Below are 24799 nucleotides of genomic sequence, written 5' to 3' on the forward strand. Positions count from 1 at the left end.
CTGTCTGGGTTTGCATTCTGTATTTGTCTTTCCTAAGCCTGAGCTTAACTGACCATGCAAAGATGTTTTCTGTGATGGTTAAAACTGTCCTAGAGCAGAGGAGAACACTGGTAGAACCTTTCTGCTCTGACACCAAGGTCTGAGACTTCTGCCCTCTGCTGCAGTTTGTGAGATGCTTTGCAGTTGCCTTGGTGCTTTTGAGCAAGAAGAAATTTGTTTGGTCCAAGAGGTTAGAAGGACAACTCCAAAAGGATAAACCTCAGCAACATGAGCTGCTCTCATACTGGACAAGGATCTTGCTGAATGCAAGGACTACCAGGGCCTCCTGCCTGCAAAGGAACACTGCACTGCTGTGGACATGAGGCACCAGGCTTTGCCTGCCAGTACCAGTGCTGGGCTGGGGGCTGTAGCACATTCACCTCCCCCTGTGGGGGACGGGGGGAGGACAGTGATGGAAGTGTCCTCATTTCTGCTGAAGGAGGCATGAGACTTCTCAACCAGACAGCTAAAGGACAACTTCTGAGTTGCTGCTGGTGCAGGTAAAGAGTCTGTTGGGTTAAGGTGACAATATGCATCATAAATAAATACAGAGCACAGGGGAGAGGTTGGGGGGCAAATTAAAAATCTGTTATTACCTCATGAAGTCAAAATGTGGAATGGAGGCAGTAGGCAGGGGTTGTTCTGACCCTCCCTCCTTTCTGACAAGCAGAAGTAATATTACAGTGTGAATTCATAGAGTTACAGAATGGTTTGTGGTGGAAAGGATCTTAAAGACCATCCAGTTCCAACTCTCCTGCCAGAGGCAGGGACACCACCCACCAGCCCAGGCTCCTCAAGGCCTCCTCCAACCTGGCCTGGAACATATCTGGGGAGGAGGCATCCACAACCCCCCTGGGCAACCTGTGCCAGTGTCTCCCCACCTTCACTGGAAAGTTCTTCTGGTACTGTGCACCAGGGTCTAAAGAAGTGACAGCAAAACACTTCCAGAGCGTAACTGGTCCCTTTCCTCCCACAGCACCTCCACTGCAGCACAGCTGAGGCCTGGATCTGCTCCTCCAGTTGTGTGATGTTCCTCTTTCTCCACAGCAAGCCCCAGGTTAACTGCAAACACTGGGTTTTTTGTTTTGTTTTGTTTTTTTTACAAAAGTTTTAATTCTCTGTACAGCACCTACCTGACAAAATCTTTATCATTAAACCTCATTTGGTAAAGTTTTACCTTCCAGTAATCAAGTCTCAAGAGTCTCTTTTGCTCAAGGTGTGGAAACAGCTGCTGGAGAAGTTCAGTTGTGCTACTGGAGATTAAATATCAAATGCCAGAGGAGCATTCTGAATTGGAAACAGACCTGGCAGGAATTGCTCATTCCAGGGCCTGTCAGTGCTTCAGTCTGATTCTCCAGGAATAAGTAGTCAGAATTCTTTCTTTTTTCCTTACTATGCAGGTGTAAGTTCCTTCATTAATTGCATTGGCAATGATGCTCATGTGGTCTTCATTTAAGGATAAATAACCTGGGTATGAGTATTCCAGCAGCTCCTTATCTTTATACCAGCTGTCAGGGGAAAGAAGAGCAGAGGTTAAATACAAACTGCCTGGCACTATGAAATGTAGAAGCTCTTCCTCCTCAGGAGCTTTGCTGATGGGGCTTCAACAACACCAGGTTCAGTTTTACTACTGCAGAGAGCTGCTGGCTGTTACAGCTGGGCACCATCCTGACTGCTTCTGGAGCTAGAATCTCACTGAGGTGAGGGGAATTTGCATCCTTGATCTAAACCAACTCAGGGACTTGGGCATCTCACTTTCAGCTGCAGCCAGGAACAGCTTGCTTGTACCTCAGCAAGAGCTAACAGTGAATTGAAAGGGTAAAGAGCAGGGCTTTGGCAGAAGAGGGGTCTGAGACCTGACTTAAGCTTAAGAATTATCTTTGTGCTCTGGATGAAATTGAATTTTTACCCTTTTTCAGCTCACTTTCAGCCTAAATGCTTTAGAAAGTTGATGAGCAGTACCTGCACCTCCCCTCTCCCTTCCAGCCACCCCCCTTTCTGCTCTGGGTGCCAGAGGAGACAGTGACCTGCTCCAGAAGATACCCTGCACTGTGACTGAGGCTGTTCAGGGTGTAGAACCTGCAAATCCTCCCCAAGGACTGGAAGAAAGGACAGAGCACTTACTAGACTTTGCCTTTTTTATGGATTATCTTCTGTCCACAGCGGAAGGTGACGTTCCTGCCTTCAGAAACTGTCTTGGTTTTTGTCCTTGGTGGGGGCAGAGTAGGAGGGACTGTTGGGAATGGGAATTCTATAGACCAGAAAGGAGAGAGAGAGAAAAGAAGTATCTCATTAGCAAGCTTCAGTCAGTCCAAAGCCCTTTGACAGAATTGTGATCACACTTAAAGAACCTTAAAGGTATTAATGGAGTGGCTCCTGCTGAGCAGTTCCTGGATAGCTATTTAAGGTGGTTCATGTGCAATGAAAATCTGGGGCCTGTAAACTGACAGATGGAGCAAAACCACCTTCCCCATTTCATACAGCCCCCAGAATGCAAAGGTTTGTAGTTCTGACTGCATCTTTGCATTAATCTGCTCTAACAAAGTGCCTCTGCAGCCAGAGGGTACCAGTTCCATGGTGCAGCCTGAGGTCAGGAGGTGTTTATCTGAAGCTGCAGTGACTTGACCTGATCCTGCATTAGTCCCTGATCTGGATTCATAAAACTGCAAGGTTAGCTAAGGGGATTAACAAACTTCATCTCCTTTTCTGCAGAGCAGCTCAAGTTCTTTGAGCTTTGCCTTGTGTCCCTTCACTGTATCAGGAACCAAACACATCAGCTGGGGCCAGAAGGCACAGGGAGCAGTTGTGTTTTCAGGAACCTCCCCACCATGAAAGGAGAGGACAGTTCCAGGGTCCAGACCACAAATGTTTAGACACAAAAGCTGCTTCCTATTCCTTGAGCTTGGCTCAAACACAGGAGGGGCCACCTCTGCTGTGCTTCTCAGAGCTGCATGAGGCTGGGCATTGGTCCCTGCTGCTCTCCAGTGTGGCATATAAGATCCTGCTTCTCCCTGCAGCAATCATTGCTTAGCTTTTACCTCCTCCCTCTGTGCAAACCCCACCAGGGATCCCAGCAGAGCAGGCAGGTACCATAGCAGAAGTCACAGGTGGCTGGGCAGTGCCTCTTCATCAGCTTCCTGCGCTTCTCACAGAAGCCCTTCTGTGCCCACGCTGGACACATCAGCAGCCTGTCCCTGCACCCTGAAACAGGAGCAGACAAGGCATTAGAGCTCCTACAGCAGCAGCAGGAATCCAAGGTGCTTGCTCTTCCAGTCCTACACTAGGTACTGAGTGAAGAGCAGCAGGTGCATGAGGCAGAGCTTGAGAGAATCTCACCCCAGCTCCTTGAGTTTGGGGACAGCTTTTGTACCTTATATTAACAGCTCTGAGCCCAGCACAAGCAGCTCTCTGCCCTCCCTCTTCCCTTTGCTTTTCCCTCCCTTGGGTGCTCCTGATCTTTCCAGGGATGCACCTCAGGGCTGAAATTGGCCTTTTAATCTTGTCTGAGCCACAGCACAGAAGGCCCAAAGAGGCCATGCCCCAAGCAGGTTGCCAGGCTGAGGCACAAGTGGGGACACAGTGTCTGCCAGAGCAGCTCAGGCTGGGGCCACCAAGCAGCCTGACCCCTCTGAAACCCTTTCCCTGCACTGGCAGCTGGGTGAATGGGATTATGAAGTCTCTAAGACTGCCAGCCTCCTGTCCATCACATTTTATCTATTTGAAGCTACTTGTGCAGGAAGCAGACACTGCTACACCTCCTTGGAGTTCTATTTGCAGTTAGAGAATGGTTGGACTCAATGATCTTGAGGTCATTCCCAACCAAAATGTCTCTGATTCTCCCTTGCATAAAAAGGAGTCAGATCCTCCTGCTGAGCGGCTTCCAGCCTTGTCCTGCCAAATGCTGCAGGTCTAACACCACAAGGGTTCCACAGCTGCCCTCTGCCCAGCCCTGCCCCCTCCTTACCATACAGCCTGTGGATTCCCCAGACTTCATCTTGGGAGATGATCTTCTTGCCAGTCAGAGTGGCATTGATATGCATGAGGGCATTGGGGTTCAGGGAGTGCATCAGGCCTAGGGCATGTCCAATTTCATGAGCTGCTACATGGACCAGGTCTGTAAGCCAGACACCTGGAAAAGAAACAGACAAGCAGCTGCTGAGGTCCATTTGCTAATCCCAGCGTAAAACCAGAGGAGATGTTTCAGCACCAGGATGGTTTGGTCTCACCACAATTTCTGTTGCCCCTTTCCCATACCAGGTAAACCCTGGTCAAGGACAAGTACCAATCCCACAGTACCCATTTTGTGCTCCCAAGCACTCTGTTACCTTTTTTCCAGCTGAACCTGGTATTCCCCAGGATCCAGTACTCATGGTCATCAAAGTGGATTTCCCCATTGGGGGGGAAGAAGGCATGGGCCAGTTCCCCTGTGGTTCCATCAAAGCAGTGGTGGATGAGAGACTCCAGGCAGTCGGTGTGATTGATGGAGTAGAAGCCTGTGGAGAAAAGCAGCAGATTTAGTGTCTCCAGCAGGGCACAGGACACAGACATCCCTAAACTTATGATTTACAAAAATCACTCCTATGCTATCTCACAGTTCCCACCCTACAGAGCCCTGAAAGGGAAAGCTCCGGTCAGGAGTGAGGGCTGTGATGCAAATTCTCCTCCCTGTGATGACCCTGGATTGAGATCTGCTTCCAGAGGAGACAAATGAGTCTGCTTTCCAGAAAGGAATGCATCTCCTTCTGCAACATCACATGGAAAGCTGTTTTGGGTTTGGTTTTTTTTTTTTTGGAGAGAAGTTGGACAGGGAGGTGACAACCTCAAGATGTAGCTGTTCCATTTGAAATGCAAACAAACAGCCTGAGAGCCAGAGCTGCTTTGCTGGCTGTCTGCTAACACCATGCTAGCATCCCAGTGTACCCTGTGTCCCCTGGAAGAGGGCCACCTGGAGCTGATAGGGTGGCAGGCCAGGCCCCTGGGAAGGGAGATCATGTGCTGCTGCTGAGTGAGGAGCAGGTTGCGAAACAATGGTGAATGTTCTGGTCAAGGCTGCTGCCATCTGCACAGGAAACAATTATTTCATACAGCCCAGCAGACCCAGGAAGAATTGACAGCTGGGGATGAGACTGAGCAGATAACTCCTTAGCACTGACCACCTCCTGGGCTTGAGGTACTCAGCAATAACTCAGACTCATAAAATGGGATGGGTTGGAAGGGACTTGAAAGACCATCCAGTTCCAGCCCCCTGCCATGGGCAGGGACACCTCCCACCAGCCCAGGTTGCTCAAAGCTTCATCCAGCCTGGCCTTGAACATCTCCAGGGAGGAGGCATCCACAGCCTCCCTGGGCAACGTGTTCCAGGGTCTCCCCACCCTCACTGCAAAGAATTTCTTCCTAACCTCCAGTCTAAATCTGTCCTTCTCCAGCTCAAATCCATTCCCTCTCATCCTATCACCACAAACCCTTGTCAAACATCTCTCCCCAAAGTACAGGGACAGGAAGAAGGGGAGGAGAGAGAGCAGAGAGCAAAGATGGTGCTTCAGCAGAATCAACAGCAGGGAGACTAAAACCATAACCAGGCTGGAATCTGTCGCCTGCTCTTTGGCTCAGTGTCATTTCACCTCTCAATATTCACTTTCCCCACCTGTAGAACAGAAAATCCCTTCCCAGTAGCAGAGTTTGAGGGTTAACTCTTGTCAAACACCTAAAGCTTCCCAACTGCAAGTAGTAATTATGGCATTAACATCTCTTCAGGGCAATTAAGAGTAGCCTCTCTACCTGATTAAAGGCAACACCCCAAGCCCTTAGCTAAGAAGCCCTGCTGAGTCCATACAGCAAAGGGGTGGATTAGCTCCTGCCTCATCCTGAACCTCTGCAGGTCCCTGGTGGGGTCAGCACACACCAGAGCCCCTGAGCCCAGCAGCCCCTGCAGCCTTACCAATCTTGAGGTCGCTGGGGACGTGCCGTGGCACCTCCCTGAAGCTGAAGGGTGAGACCTCGCTCCACATGCGGAAGGCAGCTGCCAGCCCCCTGCGCGTGTCCCGGGCGCCGATCAGGTTCCTCGGGAAGGAGAGGATTCTGCAGGGATACACAACAGCTTTAGGAAAATGCTGCTCCCTTCCCAGGCAGCAGCTGAAGGCTCCTGAGGATGTGTCAGGCCATCAGCTCTTTCCCTCTAATAGGCTCCAAACAGGAGTGGCTTGACCTGGATGTTAAGAACATTTAATAACCCCCCAGAAGCTGATCCATTACAGATACTCTTTACCCTGAAATGTTCTTCACCACAGCCTTTGTCCCTCCTCAAGCACACAGGCTGAAGTTCTTTTGGAACAATCATTTTATCCTTGGATCTCAGAGCAGGGAACTCTTGTTCCCCACAGCAGCATCCTAGAAGCACTCAGCAGTGCCAGAGCTGTGTCCTGAGATCACAGCACCTTTCAGCAGCCATTTCCCTCAGTGATGATTTAGATTCCCATGGAATTATTTTGCAAACCTCAGCACAACAGAGTTATCATTCAGCTCCCTGCCTCCTAGAGGAGGTCTATAGCTGTGGGAGGCCTGTCTGGAGCCTGCCTCAGCCCCTGAGCTTTGCTGGCAGCAGCCATGGGTGCTGCTAGAGCACTGCGGCTGAGGCCAGAGGTGCAGCACCTGCAGAAACACTTCCTGCAGCTGCCCCTTCTGAGCCCCTGGGGGAGCAATGGTGATGTGGTTAGAGCCCAGTGCCACCCAGGAGCTGCTGCTGCCTAGGGCTAGAGCAAGTCCCTACTTGTATGTCAGGTTGAAGTGGTCCCATTTCAGGCGTGCTGGGGTGATGGTGTAGCGTTTGCTCCGGGCTGGAGGGGGCACGGCTGGGCTGTGCAAAGCAGAGACACCAACTCCATGGAGACCAGGTGATGTGGCATCTTCCTTAAAAAACAGAACAGGAGGTTAAAAGAGATGGCACAGACTGCAGGGCTGAACAGAAAAAAAAGCTACCAGGTAGGAGGTATCTGGGGGGCTGGAGAGCACAGCTGGTGTCCAGGAGGCAAGACCAGTGCCTGAGGGCTTGTAGGGATAGGATGAGAGGGAATGGATTGAGGCTGGAGGAGGGCAGATTGAGACTGGAGATGAGGAAGAAATTCTGTGCAGTGAGGGTGGGGAGACACTGGAACAGGCTGCCCAGGGAGGCTGTGGATGCTCCCTCCCTGGAGGTGTTCAAGGCCAGGCTGGATGAGGCCTTGAGCACCCTGGGCTGGTTGGAGGTGTCCCTGCCCATGGCAGGGGCTTGGAACTGGATGATCTTGAAGGTCCCTTCCAACCCAAACCATTCTGGGGGCAGTGCCCTGCAGAGTGTGGCTGTTGTGAGTGTGGGGAACAGAACCAAGACAGAGCAAAAGGGCTACACTGTGAGGGGTTCTTGGGGCATTTCTTAGCTCAGAGATGGAAAGAAAAGAAAGGAGCAGCACTCCTCAAGGCTGGATGACAGCGAATCAGTGCTGTAGGTTCTCTTGAGCTGCTGCATCATTCTAGATCAGGACACTGCAGCTGCTCCATTCTCCTCTTGGAGAGCAGAACAGATGGAGCAGAAATGAGGCCTCAGCAGGCTCCTGGCCCCAGCAAGTGCTGCAGCTCTTCTTGGAGAGTTCTCATTTCCTTTTCACTTTGCTATTGCTCTCCAGCCTCACCACAGAAGAAATGAAATGCTGGACAAATGAGTAAAACAGTCAACCCTTTGTGCAGAGAGCTCTCCAGAAAGCTGCACTGTGGAGCTGAAATGCCTTCAAAGTAAACAGGAGCTCTGGAAAGCCTGGAGTGCACTTAAAGCCATCCCAGTTACAGACATCCCAATCTGTGACACGTCTGACTAAGGCTGTGAAAGCCTTTTAGTCCTGAGTAGTGGAGGTAAGAAAATGGGAGCCAAGCACAGGCCTCTGGAAGTCCTCCTGCTCTGCCTCTCCTTTTCAGGGCTAAGAATCTGAGCACCTCTGTGTCACCTTTGCTGCAGAGGCTCCAAGACACTCACTCAGCAACGTGTGCAGTGGTGATGTTACAAAAGCTGCATCACCCTCACAGCACAGCAGGCAGGAGCTCTTCATTCCACTGATGGAAAAACTGAGGCTCCAAGAGCCAAAATAGCAAAGGCCTGGTCTGCCAGCAGAGAAGACAAAGATGCCTGAAGCAACAGCTGCCAGACACTGCCCAGATCACCAGCACCTCTCCATGACACTGCCCCTTCTGCCACTGGGCTCTTCAACGACACAGCAGAGGGTGAGATGGAATCACAGAACGGTTTGGGTTGGACTGGACCTTAAAGATCATCTCTAGTTCCACTCCCCATGCCATGGGCAGGGACACCTCCTACTCAGCCAGGTTGCTCAAAGCCTCATCCAACCTGGTTTTGAACACTTCCAGACTTGGAGCCTCCACAACTGCTCTGGGCAACCTGTTCCAGTGCCTCACCACCCTCATGGGGAAGAATTTCTTCCTAATGTCTGATCTAAATCCAGCTTCTTCCAGTCTGAAGCCATCACCCATGGTCCTGCTACTCCCTGCCTTTGTAAGATGTCCCTCTCCAGCTCTCCTGTAGCCCCTTTCAAACACTGGAAGCTATTCTAAAGTCTCCCTGAAGCCTTCTCTTCAGGCTGACCAACCCCAGCTCTCCCAGCCTGTCTTCACAGCAGAAGTGCTCAAGCCCTCTGATCATCTTCATGGCCTCCTCTGGACCTGCTCTAAGAGTTCCATGTCCAAGAGTGACTCAGGCTCAGCAGCAATCACTGAAACCTGCATCTGAGCCACTCACTAGACCAAGAAAGGTGCAGAGGGTTAAGTCTTTGCCCTTCTCCAGCCTTTGTTCTACCTCCCATTGGGGCACCAGGACGCTTTTAATTAAGAATGTGTTGCAAAATGAAGCAGGGGAGGGTGGGGCACCAGACACAGGCTGCTGGAGCTCAGCTGTAGGATCCTGACAGAAATGGAGTGACCCAGTTCAAAATTTCACAGCATCATTGGGATCAAAGGATCTGTCTGGATGCCAAAGAACCAAGACTATGGGAATGCTCAGCACTGGAGAAGAGGTCAGCTGCTCCCAGGAGAACACCCATTTGACTGTAGGTTAGTCTCAAGCCTTCCAGAAGCTTGGGGGGTACCAGAAGAACAAAGATTCAATTCTCCCCCCTCACCAACATACACAAAGATAAAGGCAGACACTGGCCAGCATCCCTGCTCTGTCTTATTGGCCCTCTGCAGGCAGACCTCCATTAGTTGACTTGAGATCTAATGAATAGAATTAATTCTCTTCTCTCTCTCCTAGCTATGCAGCCCCCCTCAAACTAAACATGAGTGGGTACCAAGTCAGAGTTTTGTCATGAGCATGAGATGCAAACAAGGGCTACTACTGCCAGGACCTCCACAAACAGCAGGAGGGGATGTCAGCACTTAAGAGAAGCTAAAATGAAGCTGAAAGCAAAAATTAAGACTAGATTCTGAGAGCCCCAGAGCCTTGCTGCAGGTTCCCCCTGAATACCAGCCTGTCCCAGCAGATCTTGCTAATGGCTGGACCATGAAAGACTTCCTATCAGCTAATAGCTTCCTTAGGTCCAGTGTTATCCTCTCAGGATCTCACACCATGAGCCTTGCCTCTGGAGCTCCTAGGAAAGCTCAGAGTGCCTGCATGCCACATCACACTCAGGGAACAGAGCTCCTCAGGAGAGCAGCCAAAGCTCTGAGGGAAAAGACCAACCCAAATCTTTTGTGCATTCAGGGTTTGGTTGTCTGCAGGCTGCACCCACAGCTCTGCTAACCTCCTTCTGCTTGGATGCATGGCCAGCTGCTAGGACCCTTTGTAGAGAGGGACTCCAACAGCTCTACTGACCTCCTTCTGCTTGGATGCACAGCCAGCTGCTAGGATCCTTTGCACACAGGGACTCCAACAGCCAAACACAGACCCTGCTGCCTTAACAGCTACCTACACGTTCTTTAGATTGCTCCCGGAATGCACCACCTTCCAGAAGGACAGACATGCACACAGCTTGGATATCCCCACTCCCCTTTTGAGCCCTTTGAGAATGAGATCCTTTCTCCTACCTGACTTCTCTGCACTGCAGCTCCAGCTGGATCTCCTACAGCAGCCAGCAAAGCCACCACAGAGAGCAAGCACAAAAATCCCACAAGGGTCCTACAGCCATTGCTCTTTCCCTTGTCACCTGAGAGGAAGCTCTTCCTTCTGTCTGCAGAAAGTTCTTCTGCTTGATCCATGCTGTTCTGAGAGACTTTTTTTTTTTAAGAGGGAGATGTGACAGAGATTAAGACATTCTCTTCACAGAGTGCATTGGTAATCCTTTTGCTCACAGCTGCATGTGTGAGCAGCCCTGCAGTCCCTGCCAAAGCTGTGCAGAACCACCAGAGTTCCAAAAAAGCTCTGAAAAAGAGAAGAAAAAAAAAAAGAGAGAAAAGAAAAGGAAAAAAAAAAAAGTAGACTTTACATTAAGCCTCCTTCCAATGTGCCAAAGATTCTCTCAGCCTCTGCCAAGTGGGATCATATTACTGCAGCTGAAAGTTGGGCTGGCTGAGGCAAAGCAGCAAAGTGAAACAAGCTGGGATGGACATGAGCTCTTTTCTTTAACTGACTCTAATCAACAGAGCACAAATCTGCAGCTGTCAGCTTTATGCAGTGAAAAAAAAAAGGAAAGAAAAAGGAAAAAAAATAAAACTGGGGGAGGGGGAGCAGAAAGAGGAATCCAGAAGCCAGCATCACATCCTTGGAATGTTTCACTGGGGATGCTTAATGCTGGAGGAGCTGTCATTTGTCAAGGGCTGCCCTCAGGAGCAGCATGAGGAATGAGATGTTGTGAGAACAGGCAGGGCTGCTCTGCTTAGGAAACTCTGCTCTGGGGGAGGTTACAAGCTCAGATAAAAACAAACAGCAGCTCCCTCTTCCATGCCCACTTGGCAAGTGACCTGGAAGTTTCTGGTGTCCTTGGGAGCTCCCCAGGAAGGGGTCAGTGTGCTGACAAAGACAAGTACCTTCACATCAGACTGGTCTGGGAGACCTCAGCTTGAGCACAGCAGAAAGACTGACTTGGAGAGCAGCTGTTGGGTTCTTGGAGGCACCTCTAGGCTGCAGCCACGAAGTCAGCTCAGGACCTTTTAGGAAGCTTCCTCAGAAACAGCTGCACTTCTCTCTCTGATCACCCAGCTCTGGATCCTCAGTGCTGCTGAGGTGTCCTGAGCTGAACAGCTCTGACCAGAGGAAAAGGAACTCTGCAAGCTCCTCCTTGCACAAGCAGATAGCAGAGAGGGGGTAAGCCCTGTTGCAACAAGTACAAAACATTCCTAGGGGGTGTCTGAAGCATTTGAAAGCTTTCAGAAACTTCTTGCACTTTTAATAATGACAAATGGTTTCATTCAAATAGTTTTTCCCCTAGATCATCATCAGAGCTTGCAACATTTTATCAGTTTCATGTATTTCCAGCCTAAAGCTGGCCTTGTAACCAGCTCAGCATACTCATGAACCACCGAGCCTGTGCACAGGAAAATTTGGTTTCTCCATTCCCATCACTTTCTGCAGAGAGTGGACAAAGTGCAGCTCTCGTTCAGATGTCAAGAGAAGGACAGAACTAGGAGTAACATGGAAGGAAGTCATGGATAGAATTACAAAGGAAAGCTGGAACTTGAAGGAAGAGAAAGAGCAGAAAGCAAAAGGCACAAGAAGGCCAATGGCATCCTGGGGTGCATCAAGAAGAGTGTGGCCAGCAGGTCAAGGGAGGTTCTCCTGCCCCTCTGCTCTGCCCTAGTGAGGCTTTATCTGGAGTATGGTGTCCAGCTCTGGGCACCCTGGTTCAAGCACAGGGCTATGAAGATGCTGAAGGGCCTGGAGAATCTCTGATGAAGAAAGGCTGAGGGGTCTGGGGCTTTTTAGCCTAGAGAGGAGCAGGTTGAGTCAGGATCTTATCAGTGCTCATAAATCCTCAAAGGGGGGCTGTCAGGAGCATGGGGCCAGTCTCTTTTCATGGTGCCAGTGACAGGACAACGGTTAACAGGCACAAACTCGAACATCAGAAGTTCCATCTAAACATGAGGAGGAACTTCTGTACTTTGAGGGTGGCAGAGCACTGGAACAGGCTGCCCAGAGAGATGGTGAAGTCTCCATCTCTGGAGTCATCCCAAAAGCCCCTGGATGCCATCCTGGGCAACCTGCAGTGGGTGACCCAGCTCTGGCAGAGGGGTTGGACTGGATGATCTCCAGAGATCCCTTCCAACCCCTATCATTGTGTGATTCTGCACAGAGCTCCAACTCCTGTGGACCCAAGCAGCCAGCTGCAGCATCTGAGGCCTCACTCAGCTGCTGGCCACAGCTTTCTAGGGACAGTCACACCTCTGCAGCACTGCTGGCAGAACCAAACCAGCCTGGCTGTGAGCACTCAGAGGGCTTTGTTCAGAGCTCCAGGGAGCAGGGCAAGAGCAGCTCCATTTGTGGTTTAAGCAGCAGACCTCAGCAGGAAGTGAGGGACTGATAACAACACTCTCCTGAACTTATCAATGCCTCAAGTTCCCTGAACAAGTTGCTTATCAGAGTCTGTAGATGAGAACACATCTGCAGAAAGACTGACTGAGAAGGGAGCCTTGAAGTGAGAACCTGCCTTGGAATGGGCTCAAAAACTTGAGCCAAGAGCTCCTCTCCAATAAAGCACCACTGACTTGAGAGCAAAGTTCTGCTAGCAGAGTGCTGGAAGAACACTGAGTTTCAGCTGTGGGCATTAGGTGCACCCAGATTTCACAGGGCAAGAGGCAGCAGTGGTTGAGAAAGAGTTCAATTCATGCACTGTTACACAGCCCTCTGCTCTTGGCCAGAGCATCACAGCCTCTCAGAGCATTTAATCTTCAAAGCAGGGCAGTGCTATTATCTGTCCCCTACAGCTTAAGCCCCACAGTGCTATGCAGGAGAACAGATTTGCCTGAGCTCAAGCATGGAGCCTGAAATCTTCCAAGCACCACTTAGTGCCTCACTGCTTCTCAAGGTGATTGCAGGAACCTGAGTTTTAAAGCACGGACTGAGAACTCACAACCTCATTGCCTGAGAGAGCTAAGAATGGCCTCTGTCCCAGTGTAAAGAAAGCAAAAGGGTTTGTTAAATGCAAAATACTCAGCCCTATCTCCTCCTCAAGTCAGTACCTAGAGCTTTAGTAAAGGCATCTTCTGCAGGACCTCCTTGTTTCTGAGTACTTATTCACATGCAGCTACCAAAGGTTAACACAGCCAAGCCCTTTTCTATGGCTTCCTGAAGTATTCTGAGTGGGGGAAGAGCCCACGCTCTGCATTAACTTTTTATCTTCCTGTACCCCATAGGAATCTTGAGCTGCAGAGCTGATTCCTGACCTCTGTGCCAGTTAGGATCCTGCTTCCCTGAGGAGGCAGCAAGCAGGTTACACCCTGATGGATCAGAAGAAAGCAAGCAGGGGTTTGGAAAAGCACATAGCTCACTTCCCCCCCTCCACACAAATCTAGTGCCTGTGCATCCAACTTCACCAAACCACTGCCTGCAGAATGCTTCCAAAACTTTGGAGCCCAATATTTGCTCAGAAACCAGCAGTAAGGCCAAGACAAACCTCAGTTATCATGGCAATGAGTCAGATGAGGAAAGCTCTCATGCTGAGGTGTTCAGAACTTACAGCTGCAGCTTGTGGAGCTAAGGGAGACACAAACTCCATGCTGTCCACACTCACAACACTGCTGATAAAGTCTCTGTGCATTCAGATTGTTTGGAGCACAACCAGAATCCTCAGTGCTGCTGCTGGTCAAAAAGGGGAACTCAAAAGGTTTGCACTCAGTTACTCACTCTGGTGGTTAAACTTCAAGCACAGCTCTCTTCTGTGGAGATTTTAACCATCAGCAGGAGCAGAGTGCACAGCTGTTGACATTTCATCCCTGTTCTCTGCCCTGGGTTGGGAATACCATGGCTTTCCCAAGGGATACTTGGGCTTGAAAGACTCTCAGATCAGTGGTCTCAAACCTACAGCACTTGTTGGAATTTCAGCCTTTTTCAGATGCTTTAGACAACTCTCCAAGCTCTCTCCTGGGAGCCAGGGTTGCCCTGTGCCAAGGGCAAGAAGTTCATCAGAACTCTGGAAGTTTTCTCTCTGTCTTTTTAACATTCTAGGTGCTTTATCAGGCAGCCTGAGCCCCTGAGCAGGCTGCTTGTATAGGAATGCAGAGGACTGCTGCTGGAACTGCAGAGCTCTGATGAATTTTCGAGGTCTCAGGTTCTCTAGTGCAGATATTTGCTTTGGACTCCAGGCAGAAACTGTCATCCTGACTATATTTGGACAGAAAAACATTCCTGGCTTTGGTTTCTGCCCAGTGTCTAAAAGCAATGGAACACATGACACTGAGGGAATCCATATGGTGGAGTGGGGAACAGGCAAGGAAGGCAGGGCACAGAACTGACTGCTCTGTCTTCCTGCTGCCAGCAGCAGTGACCAGGACCTGGATATCCTTTGTATGGAGCTGGGATTTCCTAAGCAACCAGTCAGGGGCATATTCTGAGATCCCTGCCTGCAGTTCAGTGTCACAAGAGAAAGCAGGCTCTGAACAGCTGTCAGAAGGCAGTGAATGCTGCACTGTGTTGGATAAAACCTAAAATGGGCAACCAGGGACTATGAGGAACATAAAGGACTGGATCATTTGCACCACACAATCACTCTGCTTGTTAAACCACCTCAGTCTTGGCTTTGCTCTTCCCAGTCTTGTTGCTGAAATGTTTGAAGTGGGGCTGCTGTGTAACACAAAGCACATGGCTACAGTCCCAAGGGCAAGGTTCAGCTCAAGAATAAATGCTTTCTCACTTCCATAGAGCACTCTTACAGCATTCCTCTGCTCCTCTTTGTTCACCATTGTTCATTTTAGACCTTACACTTCCAGCACAGCTCCTAAATGGTTCCCTGCTACATCTGCCAGATTTAAGAGGAAGGTTAGCCCTGGTGCAGCAGACCAGAAGCACACTGGCAGTGCTTCAAGTCCCCACAACAACCTGTTACAAAATAGTTATCCTCATCCTAAGAGGTGCTCAACCAAAACCAACCATTAGTGCTACAACTGCAGCTGCCTGACTGTCCAAAACCAATCCCACCTCTCACCAAACCTCTTGTTGATTCAGGGATTAAGTGCAGATTACTCAGCACTGGAACAAGCTGCTCCCCTTGGCTTCCCTTGTCATGAAGTGGGAGTTGAACATGGATGCAGGGAAGGCAGGAAGACCCAACATCTGATGATGTCTGATGGCTCAAGGCATGAGCATCACTGTTTCATCTTCAGGGCATCAGCCCAGCTCCAAACCACAGGCAAGGGGAGGGGACTGCACACAGCTGAATGGGATTTACCACATTCTGGCTCCTTGGTGGCCCATGTGAAAAGAATTATCAGCTCCTCATATAGCTCTCACTTTAAAAAGCACTTAAATATTCATCTCTTCATCTCACAACTAGGGAGGGGGGAAAAAAAAAAAAAAAACAACACCCACAAGCAACCCAACATTCCTGCATGGCTCCTGAGGGAATGGCAGTTAGAGCTTGTGCTTTTCAGTGGGCCATGGACTAGAAAGGTTTGGATCTGCTGTGGAAGGACACAGCACTCCCCAAAGAGGGAGAGACTAAGAAATATTCGTTAGTCCCCCAAACATTCTCCCACTTTCTATCATGCAGCCCCTCGTGATCAGCATCTGCTGATGTTCCTAGAAAAAGCCATGGTCTGCTGGATAGCAAATGAGCTGAAAACAAGAGCTTGCTCCAGCTGGCAAAGAAAATGGAATATTTAGCTTCACTGTCAAATTGGAGCAGCTCACACAAATGCCTGGACTGGCCTGACCTCCTGTTACCAAAGAGACATTGTCTTGACCCTAGGTGGAAGGTCAGCAGCCCACTCATGGCCACGTAGTGAGCAGAATTTCAGCCATCAAAGCAGAGAGAAGTTTTTCTTAGTACACAGATGTGCCTGGAGCAGAGTAAGAATTGCTTACCTGGGTGGAGATGCTTTCTTGTTGCTCTTTGTTGGGTTACAGCCATAATCTGTGATCCATTTGTGGATGGCCCAGTCCTCTGAAATCCTGGGAGCAGCATGGACTACTGGGAACACAATCAAGAGACAGATTGGGTTCTGCTTCCTGACTCTGCCTTTCAAAACCCAATCTCCCTCTCTCTACCCCTCAGCCTCCTGCTCTCTGTGCAATGTGGAGTTTCAGCTACAATTCAAAAGGAAGTGCTTTAGCAACCCTGGGTTTGAGGAGGAGATGAGGTGCCCTCTTAAAGTTTCACACCAGAAAGACTCAGCAGGATCTTTCCCTTTCAAAGCTACTGCTGCAAGGCACACAGGAGCTAGCAGGAGCCCCAGTGAAACCAGGGAGCTCCCCACCTCATTTGCAGACCTGTCAGCCTCCTTTAAGTGGTAATCAACATCAAGCAGAGAGTTATTCACTACACTATTCCCTCTGACTTCCTAATAACTGCATTTGTCTTTTGTCTTTAAAGGAGCACCTCCTACTGCTCTGACACCTCCTTGCCTCTCTTCCATGCCCTTCCTGTTCCTATAGCCAGCAGCTATTTGTTGCACCTGCAACTATTTGCTGTACAGCATGTATTTGGGAGAAATGTCAGCTTTAGTCCAAAGGAGTTCACACTTTCAGCTATTGGAAGGCAGCTCCAAGACCCCCCTGGAGTCTTCTCCATGCTGAACACCCCCAGCCTATCCTGGAACAGAGCTGCTCCAGCCCTTGGATCACCTTTGTGGCCCTCCTCTGGACTCAGTCCAACAGTTCTGTGTCCTTCTGATGCTGGGGACACCAGAACTGGAGGCAGGATTGGAGGTGGGGTCTCAGCAGAGCAGAGTCAAGGGACAGAATCCCTTCTCTTGCCCTGCTGCCCACACTCCTCTTGCTGCAGCCCAGCACATGGCTGCCCTATGTGCTGCATGAGGGCACTGCTGGCTCATGGGGAGCTTCTCATCCATCAATATACCCAAAGCCTCTTTCTTCAGAGCTACTCTCAGCATCAGTGTCCACAGGAGTCAGAGGTTGTGATCTACAGAAGGCAGAGGTTATGACACAAAACTTTCTCACACCACAAGATGACGAAGCAGCAATAAATATTCCTGTAACATCCACACATTGCACCAAGCTCAACAAATGCCTCTCCAAAGATCTGCCACCTGTCTGCTAAGGAACAAAGAGGAGCAGAACATTTCTGTCTGGGTTCAGTAGTGCAACATGTACCAAAGAGCAGGCTTGTGCAGAACTGTGCCACAAGATTTACACCCCACACACAAAGCTGGGCACATATTACACTGTGGCCCTACAGCCTGCCACTTCCAACAGTCACTTGACACAGGATGGACTCAGGAGGTATTTTTTTCTTCAAGTCAGACAGCTGGAAAACACAATAGAGCAGGCTCCATGTTTCAGCTACTGTTTGTACATTCATTTTAATGCTCAGGAAAATAGATTATTTTTTTATTTTATTCAGTTTTGCTGCAAAACAAAGAAACAGAACCAAAAAGAAATCCCTTTTTTTCCCCCCTCTCTCTCTCATGTCTTAATTATTCCTATTTATTATCTTTACACTTTGATTGGAGTATTTAACACCTGCCTTTGGCATTATGGATAGAAAGCTCAGGAGTCTCTGAACACACAGTTGTGCCAAAAAAACCCCAAACCAAACCAAAACCAAAAAAACCCAAACCATGAAATAAAATAAAACATGGAAGAAGAGTGTCACTTAGAGGTTAAGAAATATTTCTTGTAACAACAGATTTTCTCCAATCAGTGTTCACTACTTTATCTCTAAGGCACACACTCTGTCTTTAGGGTCTCATCACATCCAGATTTGCCTCTGTCAGTTGAAGTTCTTGTGGAGCCCACAAGTGCTAGTTCAGCCAGCAGGCTGTCTAAGGACATCACCTCCCTACCACTGAGAGGCATCAAGGAGAAGTGACAGCATGACCCCAGCTCCTCAGCTGAAGCTCAAGCATGTGCTTTGCCACGGCCTGCCAAGGTGTAAGGTACACCCTCCCACAGCAGCTCCTTTCAGAGCAAGGCAAGGATGCAAGTCTGATGCTGCAGAGCACTAGTCACGATGCAGTCACTGCAGTTGGATGCTGTTGGAATCATCTGCAAATGGAAGTCTATGCACCTCTGGTGTGAAAGTCTCTCATGCCCTCAGCAGACAGGTCAGGCTTGACTTCAGCTCCTTCTGATGGATCAGCAGCACAGGGTGAGGGAGCTGCCTGCCTCCAGCACCCTCCTCGGCTGTATGACACTAAGGAGAGAGGACTCCCTCCACCTAAGTCACAGCAGTTATTTGCTTCCCTCTTCCAGGATGGCTTTGCAGGTAGCCAAACACATCAGCCTGCCTAGCACTGCTCATCTACAACACAGACAACAAGGGAGGGAAGGAGGAGGTGGGAAGGGGATGGGAAGCGAGCGGATCCTTAGACAAAGATCGGAATCCTCTCCCGGATTGCCTGCCTGCAGATGGGGCAGACAGTGAGGGATGTGCTGCAGTCTGGGCAGGAGCCATGTCCACACTGGAAGACCAGTTTGATTTGGTCATCGATGCAGATGGGGCAGGTGATGCGCTCCTCCATCTGCCGGTAGCGGCTCTGCAGCTCCTCCATCAGCTTCCTCTGATCTGTGGATTCAGAGCTTGGGCTGCACTCCACCTCGGTGCTGTCTGCAGGGGTGGAGAGCAGGAAGGGTTAGTCACCAGTGTGCTCTGCCTCATGGCACTGCCTCTGAAACCAGACTCTGCCCCTCCAGCAGCACTTCACTGAGCCTCATCCAGAGATTCCCCAAATGAAAAGCCTGAGCTGATGCCCTCTGCAAGCTGGCCAGTGCTGCTTTCCTCCACTTAGCTGCTCAGCTGGGGGGGTGTATGTGAGCTTGGGTGGTTTCTTTCAAGGGAAAGAAAACCTTGTCTGAAATGTTCTGCCTTGGTCTTCTGGAACAGGCTGCTGCCACCTTCAAGTAAAACCATGTGAAGCTGCTGTGCTGCTCTGCCATGCTAGTCCAGGCACCCTTACAGTGCCAAGAGTGCTGTGCGCTCTCAACCTCCTCTTCATTTGGGATGCAAATTTCTGCTTATGTCTTTCAGGACACTCATGGTGAAAGAAGAAGAAACCATTTGACATCACTTATGTGGAATTTAGCATACATGAAGCTGCACAAATAGAATCATTTGGTCAACTCTATGAAATTAAGGAGCCTCAAATCCTGGGCAGCTGCCAGCTTAGGTAAATAGACTCCCCCTAGTTTCAGCTTCATACAGCCCACTGCTCATCTTCTCCTCCTCAAGATTTGGTTAAGCAGCTTTACACTTCAATACAGATCACAGAATGGTTTGGGTTGGAAGGGACCTCCAGAGGTCCAACCCCCCCCCGCTTTCCTCAATGTTCTGGAATTAGCTGCACTTCAGTGGTGCAAGAAGTGATTTCAAATCCATAAAGGTGAAGTGAATTTGGGGAGAGTGAGCTTGCAAAAGGCAAACATTGAAGGCATCACTGACAGGTTAAGTCCTGCTGGTATTTTCAGAGCCCTTGATGTTCCTCCTCCAGCAGAAATTTGTATGCAAATGTCTCATTTGGGATTCTTACCATTGTTATGTTGCTAGTCTGTAGCTCCTGTGCACTGCCAGGTGAACTTGCTATTGTTTGGGACATGGAGTTCCAAAAAGGATTCTCTTTGCCAGCTGTGTACATCCAATGTCCTGTGACAGACTCTTGGCTCTCCTACACTTTTGTCCAGGCATCAAGTCACAAGACTAGAGCCTGATTCCAACAAAGGAATCTACTAAACCAGGAGCAGCAGGACATGCAGTTCATGTGCACTTACCCTGAGAGTGACCTCAGCTAGCAAGACATCAACTCTCCCAACTGTTAGGAAAAAGCCTCAGTGGGAAATTCTAAGGCAAGTGTAAACCTGCTTCTGGCTTGCTGACATAATTCACATTGCTGATTCTGGCCCCTGTCTTCTGTCCACACTACTCAGTCTGTTTCAAACTGGGTTGAAGAGACACAATCTCTTCAAAATTTGTAGACACAATCCAGCTGAATGATTTCTGGAGAGCAGGCTAATGCCAGCCCTGCAGAGGCACTGGACTTTCAGGCAAGGGAGGAATGAGGCTTTCACAAGATGGAATTTTCCCTTCCTCACAGGTCTTCACTGTGAAATCCCTGCCTGTGGAAATGGTTAGACTGACACATGGAGAAACTGACAGTTGCTTTTCATACTCCAAGTGAAGCACAGGAGAAACTTCCTCAAATGTCCTGTCTGTGGAGCTGGAGCTTGGCACATGACACCTTTTCCTCTCTGAAGGTGGTCAGTGCAACAGCCACACCCCCAAAAATCCTCAAAACCAAACCATCAACTCCCATCCTTGTACTTGTTTCACTGAAAATCATTGCTGCTGCTCAAACTAATGCTGTGCAGGACCCTTCCCACAGCACTGAACAGGAGGAACAGCAAACATACCTTGCTTCAGTTTTTTGGTTATTGTCACTTGACATTTGATGCACTTCTTCATTCTCCTGGAGCATTCTACCATGAATGATAGAAGAAGAAACTACAGTAAGCCCACTGAATCAAGAGGAAGAATACAGACTCAAGAACATCAGCTTTGAACAACCTGAGACCTCCCTGGATGCTGAAAAGTTGTTTCTGCACAGAAGTGAGGACAATATCTTCTTTTTGAGCTACATGCTAGCCTCTTGGTTTAGTCTTTGTTATGTCAGTGGCAAATACAACACCTTTAAAGTCCTCAGTGCCCTGTGCTGCTGGAACTGGTGCACTATGGATCAAAACCAGCCCTCTGCTCTGGCACACAGTCCTCCCCCTGTGGTCAGGCAGTGAGTGTTTTGCAAGATAAACTTGCTGACATGTTTGAGCAGGCTGCCACTAAATCAATTGAAATGCAAACCACTAACAAAGCCCAGAAGAGAGAAATCCTTCTTTGATGGATAAGGCACTGCCAGCTAGAACTGAAACATCTGGCTCTCCTTCTGAATCATCCAGGGCATCTACAAGCACATGCAAAGCCGCCTGGAGGCCCAATCAGCAGGTAGCCAGCACATTCTGTGCTTTTCATAGACAGCTGTGGACATCTTGTTTGAGATGGTGGTGCTGAAATTGTGCTGAGGTTGTTTCAGGACAACAGAACAATAGCTTTGTGTTTAAACGGATTGATGAGAGTCCAGCTAGGGAAGCCATGTGGTGAAACAGGAAAGATGGACTTACCTTCACACACAATACTGTGCTGGCATGGGAAGAAATGGATAAGCAAGGCCAGCTCTGAGCAGACCAGGCACTCTGTGGGGACTGCCACACTGGAGACGCTAAGGTTGGTCATCGTGTTGGGGGTGGTGTGCACACGGCGAAGGCTGCAGGTGATGGTTGAGCTTTCTGAAGAAACCTGCTGTTCCCTGCAACCATACACATGCAGTAACATTTGAGTCACATACTCCAGAGGTCCTCCTTCAGCAACTAGACAACATTGTACTGACCCCTGCCAAACCCTGTGTGTGGAGACAGAGCAGCAGATGCTCAGGGAGCTCGAGGCTGTGAACCTTTACTGCCCTTGTGGGGCCAACCCAGCCTCTAGGAGCTGGGATTCTGACTGGAGCTATCTAAAAACAAAGGGCAAGAGCATGGATGACCAAGACAGGAGTTTCAAGGGAAACATTTCACCTGTTATTTGGAGTGGAGCAGAAGCATGGCCAGTTCCATTGCCTGCTGCATGGCTCCTCCTCCAGCAGCAGCCCTCAGATCAAACAGAACTCTGCTTTCATGTTTGCAGACTCAAAATCCAAAGAAATGTTTCTCAGAACCTGAGATAAAACCATCTCTGACTTGCTGCTCTCCCTTTGGCATTTTTCTCAGCTATTTCTCTTATCAGCTGAAAAACAGGCACTTATCTAGCTCTGGAATCAATTCTGCAGATTGTAGTGCCCACGCTTTGGTCACACCTCCTCTATGTTTAAATTATCTGCAGCTGCAGAATCCAAAGTAAGTAAACCAGAACCCTGAATTACTCTGCAAGGCAGAAGTTGCTCTTGGCTTCAGGGGCCAGTCTTCTCAGACTGTCTCAGGGCTCTCTGAAGTCAGGAGGCTGAGTCTGGAGCAAGCAGCATTAATCTGCTTTTCCCAGCTCTGTGGAATGGCAGCATGCACCCTTAAATAACCCCTCCAGAAACACAGGGGCAGCAACCAGCTCCAGATGAAACAGGAGCTGCTCAGACTGACAGCCAAAGTGTTTCAAAGATGCTTCATCCTTCCTGGAAGAACAGCTGCATGCAGTGAGAGCACAGAGCTGTGGGAGCACTCTGCCTTTGTAGGGAAGTCTACTGCAAGGCAGTTTGCAGGGGACCTGGTTTACCTGAATTTCTGTGAGAAGTCTTTGATGATCTGGACAATCCTCCCATCTGTAATGAGGTCTAAAGGAGACTTCCCTCGATGGTTTGCATAATTAATATCTGCTCCTTCTTGTGCTAAGTAACATGCAATTGCAGTTCCAACATTCAGCTCCACATTTCCAAGAAAACCAGAAGCCTGCAGCTAAAAAAAAAAGTAAGTTGAGAAATACTCTGTTCATAGGAAGAGTTTTTGTTATGTGGCTTTTAATCTGTATCAACTTCTGAACAAAGTCTTAATCCTTGTTCTTCTGATTTGAAAGTGCAGTTGAGATTAACTGAAACAGAAATCCTTCAGCATGTAAACAGCAGATTTAAGTCTTGCATTCCAGGACAAAGAGTAAGACTGGTCCTAATTATGACTGATCATAGTAACAGGCATTCACTTCTTCAGGTAGTGGAAAGGAAGTCCTCTGAGGACACCCCAGTACATCCCAGTTGATGAAGAGCTGCTGTATCAAGGCTTGAGTGACAGCTATTGAAAAAGCCAAATTTGTGTCTGTTATCCAAAGCCATTTGAAGTCTCACAGTCTCACAGTGTATGAGAGGTTGGAAGGGACCTCAAGAGGTCATCAGGTCCAAACCCCCTGCCAGAGCAGCATCACTTAGGGTAGTCTGCACAGGAACACATCTAGGTCAGTAAGTCAATAAACATGCTCCACTAATTTAAAAGACCAAGACATGTAGAATAGAGCAATTAAAATTAGGCATGAAGTACTCTACACCATCTAATGTTACCATAAATAGTATTGGAAATGGCATGCTCAGATCCTTCATGTTGCTGTAAGACTTTCTGTGCCCAGGACTGGCTGTCCCTGGCACAAGCTAAGAGCCAACAGCTACCAAAGCTCATTCTCAGTGAGGAGATAAAACCCAGCCTTGCTGCTGACCCCTCCTCAAATCTGCAAGCAGAGATCTCTAATTCAGAAGAAAGAAGGAATTGCTGAGCTGGTGGGGGGGGTGTTTCTGTGGAGTGTCAGTGGCTGAACCAGCCTGAGGACCCCAGGGTGAAGCCTCCTTGGCCATGCACTCGAGCTATCAACACTGGTAGCTTGGTAAGGAGCAGAATGGAAGAGCAGCAGTGCACTAAGCTTTTTCAAGCACCACCAGGTAGCAGGGAGGAATGGGTGGTTTGGCACACCACTGACATGCTGAAGGGCTGCATGACCTTATTCTGACCATTTCAAACTACAATACAGAATTCTGTGCCAGGTTTTCTGGGGTTCTAAGTTATCTCTACAATGGAATCATTCTCACTCCATCCATAAAGCATAACCAGTGCTTCCATTCTTGGTTTGCACTGCAGATCTGGTGTGTGCACATGGTGGGATTTACATAGATGGCAGAACACTCTGAAGGGCTGAATTAATGCCTTTGCCAGCAAGCCAGACTGAGCTTCCAGTCCTTGGTGCATCAGGTGCTGATTTCTAGATCCAAAGCCTTTCCTGACAGGCCTTACACATCCATGAGTACAGGGCAACAGAGCAAAACCCTCTTCAAGCTTTTTAATCCTTGAGCCTGATAGATCTCACCTCTCACTCTGCTCTACATCTGCAGATAACTGGGCTGTTTGTGGTTAGCTGTCCTCATATTTTCCAGGCCATCAGGCAGAACTGAATTGCTGCGGTTCTGGGGCATGAATAAACCCAGGAGTCTTGGCTCTGCAACTGGATTTGTGACCTTTCCCATGTCAAGAAAGCAACACACAATGCTAATAAAACTGGGGGAGACAGTATGAATTGTTGTCTGACTAGCTGAAGTTTCAGGCTATAAATTCAAGCATGGCCTCAGAGGATCTTTTCTTGCTTTCCCACAAGCAAGGAGGTTTGTTTCCACATTCTCCATCTGGTCTGACTTTACACAATTTCCCTGCTTTCCTCTGTCCCCTTGGATCCCACTATCTGCTCTCATATCCCACACCAGGCATTTTCCTGCCCTTGGTGCTCCTACTGACAGCTCACCTTGGAAAGGAGGGACCACCCCATCTCCCCTTCACGCTTCTCCATCATGACGGACGTTAGCTGCTGTCGTTCCAAGGCAATGTGCATGGCTGTGTCCCCATCCTCATCCTCAGCATTGACATCACTGCCTTCACTGACCAGCAGCTGCACCATCCCCACGTGTCCCTGGATGACAGCCAGGTGCAGAGGTGTCTGGTTCCGGTTGTTCTTGAGGTTGACATCACAGCGGCCCTTGGAGAGGAGAAAGGCATCAGAGGGAGATGTCCCTGCAGAGTTTGGCTGAAGAGGGCTGTGGTGCTTGCTGAGGTTCCAAAGCTCAAGTCCACCTCTTTGTCAGGAGAGCAGTATAGGCATTTCCAAGAGAGCTATGTGATGCA

General features: G+C 49.2%; 2 protein-coding genes across 2 annotated transcripts in view; both read right to left on the reverse strand.

Annotated features, from left to right (window-relative positions):
• Window positions 1-1372: 1372 nt before the first annotated feature.
• Window positions 1373-10272, reverse strand: MMP23B (matrix metallopeptidase 23B). The gene is made up of 8 exons (XM_054395078.1): window positions 10102-10272; window positions 6806-6945; window positions 5978-6117; window positions 4365-4532; window positions 4004-4168; window positions 3130-3240; window positions 2164-2290; window positions 1373-1547 (listed from the first exon to the last, which is right to left on the reverse strand). The coding sequence occupies exons 1-8, from the start codon at window positions 10270-10272 to the stop codon at window positions 1373-1375; spliced, it is 1197 nt and encodes a 398-aa protein (XP_054251053.1).
• Window positions 10273-17537: 7265 nt separating this feature from the next.
• MIB2 (MIB E3 ubiquitin protein ligase 2) overlaps window positions 17538-24799 on the reverse strand; it is a 42624-nt gene continuing 35362 nt past the window's right edge. Inside the window, exons 15-19 of the mRNA XM_054395112.1 lie at window positions 24423-24653; window positions 22428-22606; window positions 21290-21474; window positions 20528-20593; window positions 17538-18731 (exon numbers count right to left, since the gene is read on the reverse strand). Coding sequence (XP_054251087.1) covers window positions 18490-18731; window positions 20528-20593; window positions 21290-21474; window positions 22428-22606; window positions 24423-24653 — 903 coding nt within the window. The 3' untranslated portion in view covers window positions 17538-18489. The remainder of the gene's footprint in view (window positions 18732-20527; window positions 20594-21289; window positions 21475-22427; window positions 22607-24422; window positions 24654-24799) is intronic.

This window comes from Indicator indicator, chromosome 32, assembly GCF_027791375.1.
Source record: "Indicator indicator isolate 239-I01 chromosome 32, UM_Iind_1.1, whole genome shotgun sequence".
Lineage (NCBI taxonomy): Eukaryota > Metazoa > Chordata > Aves > Piciformes > Indicatoridae > Indicator > Indicator indicator.

Coding starts and splice junctions, on each gene's coding strand:
- MMP23B (XM_054395078.1), bottom strand. CDS start 10,272: ATGGATCAAGCAGAAGAACTTTCTGCAGACAGAAGGAAGAGCTTCCTC. Junction 6,118..6,805: donor CACTTCAACCTGACATACAA/GTAGGGACTTGC, acceptor GTATCCCTGCAG/AATCCTCTCCTTCCCGAGGA. Junction 3,241..4,003: donor GGGAATCCACAGGCTGTATG/GTAAGGAGGGGG, acceptor CTCCTGTTTCAG/GGTGCAGGGACAGGCTGCTG.